General features: G+C 43.9%; 1 protein-coding gene across 2 annotated transcripts in view; it reads left to right on the forward strand.

Annotated features, from left to right (window-relative positions):
- The first annotated feature begins 70 nt into the window (after positions 1 to 70).
- Positions 71 to 8910, forward strand: part of USP34 (ubiquitin specific peptidase 34) — a 256166-nt gene continuing 247326 nt past the window's right edge. For both annotated transcript variants that reach the window (XM_019549212.1, XM_019549213.1), the window contains exon 1: positions 71 to 294. In XM_019549212.1, coding sequence (XP_019404757.1) covers positions 252 to 294 — 43 coding nt within the window. In that variant the 5' untranslated portion in view covers positions 71 to 251. The remainder of the gene's footprint in view (positions 295 to 8910) is intronic.

Consider the following 8910-nt stretch of genomic DNA (forward strand, 5'->3'; position numbering starts at 1 on the left):
CGCCGGGTCGGAAAGAGCCGAGCGGCGCCGAGCGCTCGCCGCTTCCACCCCCCACCTCCTTCCCCCTCAGCAAAATGGCGGCGCGTGGAGTCCCCGGGAGCCACTGAGTGACTCGGCTTCTCCTCCCGCCGCCGCCGCCGGCTCGTCGGCCTCGCCCCGCCCCGCCCCGTCCATCACGCATCGGCGGCGCGGTGCGGATCAATCAATGGTCGGGGGGAGGCGGCGGCGGCGGCTGCTGCTGTTAATGAACAATGTGTGAGAGCTGCGCCGAGCTGCTGGAGGTGTTAAATGAGAGTAAGTGCGGCCCTTCCCCCCGCGCGGCGCGGTGCGGCGCCTGAGGCCTAGCCGGTGCGGAGGGGACCGAGGCCTGGGCCGCGCGCAGGTGCTGCGCGCGGTGTGTGGGGCCCGGGCCCGCGCCCGGCGCGTCCCGCGGCCTCCCCCCACTGTGTCCGCATGCCTCCCGGGGCAGGCCGCGCCGCCGGCTCCTGCCATGTTTCCCTCCTGCGAGGCCTGCTCACGTGCGCCCTTCAAGTGCCGCCGGATCCGCGCCTGTTTCTCACCTGCCCCTTCCTCCCCAGCTGCGGCCCCGCTCCTGAAATGCTCCTGATTACCCCAGGACCGGAGGGGAGGCGGCTGGGGATGAGGCTCAGCTTCAGAGAGCCCGTGATTGTCTACACAGGCCCCTCACCCGGCCGAGTCTGGAGGGCTGACATCTTGTTCTGACCTAGACTTGTTTAGGGTGGTATTTATCCTGTTATCACCAACCCTTTTAGCTGGAGGTGCTGCCTTCTTAATAAGATGTTTAAGGTGCCAGGTGATGCCAAGTGGACTGACTGAACTAGCTGTATGGTCAGTGGTGTATCTGTGTGGTGACTACTGCTGGTTGGAGGAGACCGCTTCATTTGGCAGTGGACTGATAATTGGTGGAAATTCAGCCAAGACTCATGTGTCCTACTGTTTTTAGTCATAATCGGTAATATGTGACGCTTGAGGGTAGCAGGTTTCTGGACCAGATTTAGTTGGGGAAACATTTTGAAACATTTGGGATTGAGATGGTTATACCTTTGCTTAAAAGGAAGGGTTTCATTGATATGTCATTGTTATTTTAATAATGATTTGTCAATAATGCATGCCATAGTTCTGCATATTTGTGCAACATAATTTTTCTAGTCTTGGAATTTGAAAAAGGGAAGTAGGCTTTCCTTGTAAATTTACCAGGGCAAATGATGTGATGCTGTTGCTCTGTATTTTAACGTCTTTCTCTTCACTCTGATCAAGTAACACAGAAGGCTGTCTTAAATCCACAGAACCAAGGACTCATGTAGATGAGGCTGAATGCAACTTTTTTGTGTTTAGTCTAACAATATATGCCACCTGCAAAAACAACGTGTAAGAGTGAATTAGAGGGAGCCCTAGTCTTAATTTTTTTTATACCTTTAAATGGGCAACCTGGCATTACTTGACTATATTTTAATGGTGCTGTGTAAAAGAGAAAAGGACCTAATCCAGTAATTGTGAAAAATGGTAGTAAAGAATGAGGTCATGACCAAAATGTGGGAGCCAGAGACTGCCAGCAGTTTCCTTTCCTGCTTTTGCTGAGCATTTGGGATTGCCTCTTCACTGAAACTGCTGAAATAGTGTCTTGATAGATTCAGGAAGCTAAACTGAAGTTTATCAGCAGCACCTCACTTCAGTTGTTTGAATTGTAGAATCATAGCGAAGTAGAACTGGGAGGGACCTCCAGAGGCAGCTTCAACCCCCTGCCTGAGGTATGATCATCCCTAGCTATACCATCCCATACAACCGTAATCTAAAGTCTACATAGGACTGCCATCAACTCTGAAGCAGCATAGACCTAACACCCTAACCTGCTACAGGTAAAGCAAGAGGACCATGGCAGCCAGTGTCCTGCTTTGACGGTTGTTATTAAGCAAACCAATCCCTGCCCCACTACCCCTGCAAGACGCTTCCTTTTGATATCATTCAGTATGATATTTATGGTGCAATTATTTGGTGTAGTTTGTACAAAATAAATGGCTGGACCATGATGCACTGTTTTGTAGAGAGATACCTGTGGATCTGTTTTATTCATAGGACTTTGCCAGCTTTGGGGAGTACAGGAGGATGCAGTTTCCCAGGTTAGGCCCTGACACTACAGACTCTTGGCACACACTTGATTTTAAGTGCATTCATATTTCTTGTAGACTAAATTTGGACTGAGCGCATGTGTAAGGGTTTGTGGAAATGGAGCCCTAATCCAGCATTGACCTTTGTGTGGACATGGGCATCTGCTGCCAGAACTCATTAAGGACCTGAGATCCTGTAGACTTGATTCTGTTACCTGTAATACTTAGGCCTCTCCATATGAATAAGTACTAAATTTAAGTACCTGTTTCAGAATAGTGTGTGCTTGTTGTGAATGGTACTGATTAATATTTTTTCTTTAATACAGAATTTAGGTATTACATTTAAACATGCTAAACAGCTGCATAGCAGGCAGTGTTTCTTGAACAGAATAGTCAGTGTGTTGTTTTCGTCCAATAGACTTGATTTTCAACAATTTAAAAACCCAATAACTGCCTCAAAATAGGGACTAGCCTGGAAGCTAAAGACTGGCTGAAGGAAGCTAATGGCTTTATGTTGTGATTTTGACTACTAACTTAATTCAGTCAATAATTCCCATAGGAAATGTCCAAAATCCTAATGGAGTGTTTCCCATTTTGGTAGTATAAAGGAAACAGTATAAAAGTTCACTTTAAAATTTTGTTTAGTGTTCTGGGTTTACATTTTATGTAGCTGATGTTTTATAGCATTAATGTTTGTATATTAGCCGGTCAGATTGATGGAACCATTTCTCTCAATTTACACATTTTTACAGCATTAAACAAGGAAGGAAATGAAGACAGAAGCTTTTTACTATATTGGTAATTTTGTGGTTTTTTGCAACAAAATCGTAAGAAACTTTGTTTTTATAGGTTTTATTAATGGTGCTCAAATTCTGTACTGGAACACTGAAGTATTAGTGGTAAACAGTAGTGTATTTATAGTCCTTATGCAGTCATGTGACCTGAATCAAACCCTGCCATTAACATGCTGCCATTCCTTGGTTCCTTTGAATGCCAGTATTTGTCAGTATAGTGGGGATTATCCTGATTTTTGTTCTCTAGCAATATTTATATTAAAGTACTGTCCAGAGGCCTTGATCGGGATGGGGCCTTGTTTTGTTGGGTGCTGTACAAACATTCAAGTAGTCCATGAGCCACTTAGTACAGATATGTACATACATGTACAGTCTGTGCTTTGCAGGCTTTTGCATAATTGTGCTGTATACTGTGAAAATATATTAACCCTGGGAAATATAGAAAATACTGTAAAATGATAAATATACATAAGAAATCATGTAGGGGAAAATGGTAATGTTGGAAGGATTAAGAATGGAATATTTTTGTACATCATGGCTCTTAAAGCCTTATGAAAAGGAGTTATGCAGACAGCTTAGTGGATTTGTATAAAATTCTTTGGCTGCTTTCCTCGTTTGGCAAGTACTGCAAAGACCTTGTCGTGGTTACTGCTGTCATAGTTGAGGGCTAGCTGTACCTTTGACCCCCTCCTAATGTCTTAGCGTATACCACTGCAGGAGATTGCCCTGTTGTCTTCACCTGTCTGGGGTGGAATTTTGTAATTTTTAGACTGGGTTCCTAGGCTCCTTGCAACTGGTATAATAACTGTGATTACTCCTGGCAGGCCTGGTTGAGTTTGGTTGCCTTCAACTCTTTGCTTCAGGGGCTATGGCCATTGTTGAATGCAGTGACCCAGAACAGCCCTTTCAGAAACAAAGTTTTGATTAAGCTCAATAATAAGAACAAAACATAACCAGAAAGTAGGGTTGAGTATTTGACCGGTCAGATAAAGTTTGGTGAACTGACTGGTCAAATATCAGTCAGAAGTCATAAAAAAAAAAAAAAATTGCCAATAAGTTCAAATAATACACAGAAAAAGCACAAATTTTCCATTAAGAATTGTATCAAAAGTCATATTTCTGTAAAATTGCTATAATCTTTGGCTGGTCAAAAATATGCTGTCAATTGATTGGTCAGCTGACAATATTTGACTGGTCAGTTGACTAGCTTGCCAACCCTAGAAGAAAGAAAAAGTTTTTAAGAGCTCTATAGCCATGTCCCTCATCTATAGCTTAAGGAGGTCTAGTTCATCTTGGGCATTCCCATTTCTGGGAAATGCGGTTCAGCCTTCTTGGCAGTAGTTTTTGCCAGGATCTGTCCTATATTTCAGACTTTGCCTTTTTATTGTTCACAAAGTTCTATTTCTGCTGTGTCTCTTGAACCTGGTTAAATCGAACAATGTTACCAACTGCTGTTTTAGGGGTAGACTGTACTGCAGTTGTTATCAGGTCATTGTTTCTGTATGTGTAGCATCACCTTGTTGTAGCTCACACAATAACAGATAATCATCAAACAAACAGATGGACATATTAAAATGCCTCAAGTATCTCTATATCCTTCATAATGGCAAATTATTTGCAGAATTTCCCTCAAAGTACAAAACAGTCAGTTTCAAAATTGAAGCTCCAGAAACACTTGGAACTAGTGAACTTCAGGATTCTTGTTAGTATTTATGTAACTTGAAACAGCACTTTTATAACTTAAGAGTTGAAGATATTTGATTTGGTTTTCTAGCTTTTTACAGAGGGACATTATGGAGGAAGGCTAGATCTTTCTGGAGACAAAGAAGGTTCTAGTTGCATTTTGTATGCAGATCAACTTTCTTTTAGCAAGCCTGAATTTAGTGAAACTATTTTTTCATGGTGAAATAGATCAATTTCTGAATTGTTTCAGCGTGTTGCAATATTCAGTCTACTGCTTCAGTTTTAGGGCTGTTTGCCTGTATGTAGGAATTAATTTTAAAAGGATTTTACAGTGCTTACTTGGTTTTGGGATCTGAGCATCACTACTGTCAGCTAATTATAATGTTGGCAAATGTTTCCAAATATTTTATGTTGTAAATAGTATTTAATTGATTTATTGTTTGTGGACATTAAACATGCTTTGTAATAAGTAAATGAAACATATTAGCTAGTCTTGTGGACAGAATCCTGTTTTATCATCTTCACTCAGTGGTTGTTAAATTTACAACCGTATTATTATCTTACTTGGACTGAATGCTTGCTGTATTGGGTAGACCTTTAAAACAGTCTTGAGTTACAACTGTTGCTGTCAGACTGAAATATTCCCTGCTCACCATTGTCACTTTTTTTCCTGTTCAGGATTGTGGTGGAGTTGTTTAGATGACTGACTTGTTCATAGTTTAAAAAGTTTTTGAGTATGACGGGTGGAGATATTCATTTTGTCTCAGCTGTAGGTGTGGATTCTTGGACTTTTCAAACCTAGTGACTGACTTCTGTTGTTCCTCATGGTTGTCTTTGTAAAGAGAGAGACTAGCAATTTAAAAAAATGAAAATACACTCTTGCATATGAATAGTTTCCACCCTGGTTGGGATGTCTCCATGCCTGGGCTTTGTAGAGCCTGGTTTAAGTGGCCCAGAATAATCAGAAGGGGGTCAGGGAATAAAATGGAGACTACATCCCTTAATAAAACTGACAGAAAAGATAACCAGATCTTAAAAAGCAAAAAGAAGGTGAGAATAAAAGATAAAAACAGCATTTGGATAACTTCAAAGTGTTTTACAATGTGCAAGATAGAAGACAAAAAATCTGAAAGAGAAGTGTTTTAGTTCATAGACTTCCAAAATTAGAATATTTCATTTTGTGTTCTTTGCGACTTCTTAGACCAGATAATAACATGCACTCACCTAAAATATTGTAGTTTGTTTCTTTCATGTTGAAATGTACGTGTTTTTTATATTACTGAAGATTGATAGTTCTTTCCCATTGCACAAGCTACTCAGTCAGTAATGCTGAAGATGAGAGAGATACCATATTTACCCAACTCTAAGATGACTTTGAATTTAAGATGACCTCTCCAATAATTAGATTCCATACATGAAAATCTGTAAATTTGGTATAATATGGAGGGTCGTTTTAATACCCAACTCCCTACTGCTGCAGTGAGGAAAGCAGTGGTGGGCAGAGAAGGGGGCAGGTTTGCTCCCCTTACCACTTGCTCCTCCCCCCTCCCCCCCCCCACTGCCTGCCCCTGTGTGGTGGCTCTGGCACCAAACTGGCACAGAGCATGTGGTACCTCTGGCCCTGGGCCTAGTTGGAAAATGGCAGTGGCTCTGGCCCTAACCCTGGGCCAGCAGCAGTGGAAGCCCACCCCTCTCTGACCTGCACTGTTATCCCATTGCTGACTCTCACCATTGGCTCTGGACATGCACCCACAGCAGTGGTAGTAACAGCAGCTGTGGCCCTGGGCCCAGGTCCGAGCTGGAACCACAGCAGCCCACCTGCCTTGGCTCCATACTTTAATTCAAGATGAGGCTCCCCCCATACAGGAGAGAGAGAAAACTCTTTGCTTGAATTTGAGTCAATCCAGTTCTTCTGAGTTTTGTGATATATTGTGGACACAGCTAGTACCTTTTTCTTGTATGGAATGACACAGTGTTATGACATTGGAAAATACTTTAGGGTAGGAAAGATGTTGGAAGAGCTACATAATGGTGACTTGAAAGGTTTTATGTTGTAAATGATTTTAAAGTAGAGCTCTTCTGGTGGCCTTGTTCTGCGTCCTCCTAGCAATGATGTTGGTGAGATTGTAGAAGCAGACCTGTTTAGTTGCACAGATATGTTCTTCTGGATGAATAAAAGGAAAATGTAAACTTGTTTTAATGTGCTTATAGGTGTACTGTATATCTTCTCCACTAGAATCGGAGTGTGGGGCCAAATCATTTCCTGTGCAGGAAAGTTCCTGCTCAGTTGGTTTCTGCAGATCTTTGTTACCAGTCTGCTGGAGTTCTTTGAGGAAGTTAACAAGCATGGACAAGGGAAATCCAATTGAAATTTGATATATTTGGATTTTTTTAAAAAGCTTTTGACACGGTCTTTCTTCAAAGGATGTTAAAAAACTGAGTTGCTATGGCTTGGCAGAAGGGTTCCTTTATGTATCAAAAGCTGGTTAAAAACAAGAAGTAGAGAATAGGGCTAAATGCTCACTTTTCAGGATGGAGGAAGGTCATTTAGTGTGACCCTCCCCTCCCACCTCAGGATCTGTGCTGGGCTTGTCTAATATCTTTATGAATGATCTGGAAGAGGGAGTGTGCAGGGAAATGCCAAAGTTAGTGAGTGATACTATATATATTCAGTATAATCAAATCCTAAGATGATGATGAAGAGTTGCAGAAAGATTTCACAACACTGTGTGTAGAAAGTGGCAGATGAACTTCAGTATTGACCAATGTAAAGTAATGCATATGGGGGGGAAAAATAACCGTAATTGTATGTTCACATTGCTGGACTCTGAACTAACTGTTATAACTTGGGAAAGAGACCTTGGCATCATTGTAGGTATTTCTCTAAAGACAGTGGTGCAGTAGCAACCAAAAACCTGACAATTTGGGGCATTATTTAGAAAGGCATTGAAATCAAAATGGGGGGCAGGATTGCTTCCCTTACCACTTGCCCCTCTTCCCCCTCCCACTGCCTGCCCCATGTGATGTCTCTGGCTTTAACCCAGCACAGAGCACATGGTAGCTTTGGCCCTGGCCCTGGCCATGGCTCGCAAATGGCAGTGGCTCTTGCCCTGACCCTGGGCCAGCAACAATAGCAACCCACCCTTCCCTGACCTGCACTGTCATCCCATCACTGACTCGCAGCATTGGCTCTGGACCTGCACCCACAGCAACCGTGGTAGCAGCAGCTCTGGCCCTGTGCCCAGGTCAGAGCTGGAACCACAGTGGCCACCTGTGATTCCAGCAGCCAGTGCATCATTGTTTGGTGCATCCACATCCAGAGGTGCCAGAGGACTGGAAAAGGGCCAATGTGGTTCCCATTTTCAGAAAAGGGAGGAAGGAGGACCCAGGAAACTATGGGCCAGTCAGTCTTACCTCAATCCTGGGTAAGCTTTTTGAGAGAATTATTCTGGCATATGTCCACAAGCGGCCAGCAGGGGAGATTATGCTTAGGGGCAACCAACACAGGTTCATTAGAGGCAGGTCCTGTCAGACCAACCTGGTGGCCTTCTGTGAACGGGTCACAAAATTCTTTGACGCAGGTGTAGCAGTGGATGTAGCCTTTCTGGACTTTAGGAAAGCCTTTGACACTGCCTGTCACCCCATTCTCATTAAAAAACTAGGGGACTGTGGTGTCGACACCTACACAGTCAAATGGGTCACTAACTGGCTGGAAGGCCGCACCCAGAGAATGGTGGTAGATGGGTCTTATTTGACCTGGAGGGATGTGGGCAGTGGGGTCCCCCATGACTCAGTCCTTGGGCCCGCACTGTTCAACATATTCTTCAGCAACTTGGACGAAGGGGTAAAAAAAGCACCCTGTTCAAATTTGCAGACGACGCTAAGATGTGGGGAGAAGTGGGCATGCTAGAAGGGAGGAATAGGCTGCAATCAGACCTAAACAAGTTATAGGGGTGGGCGAATGAGAACAGGATGGGCTTTAATGCTGACAAGTGCAAGGTACTGCACCCGGGGAGGAAGAACCAGCAGCAGACCTACAGGCTGGGGAACTCCCTTGTCGTCAATGCAGAGGCAGAAAGGAATCTTGGAGTCGTTATTGATGCCAAAATGAACGTGGGCCGACTGTGGAGACGCGGTCAGGAAGGCCAACCGTACCTTGTCATGCATCCACAGATGCATCTCAGGCAAGTCCAAGGAGGTGATCCTCCCCCTCTATGCGACACTGGTCAGGTCATAGTCGAAGTACTGCTTCCAGTTCTGGGCGCCGCAGTGCAGGAGGAATGTGGACAACATGGAGAGGGTCTAGA

The sequence above is a fragment of the Crocodylus porosus genome, unplaced genomic scaffold (genome assembly GCF_001723895.1).
Source record: "Crocodylus porosus isolate Cpor-Errol unplaced genomic scaffold, CroPor_comp1, whole genome shotgun sequence".
NCBI classification, from domain to species: domain Eukaryota; kingdom Metazoa; phylum Chordata; order Crocodylia; family Crocodylidae; genus Crocodylus; species Crocodylus porosus.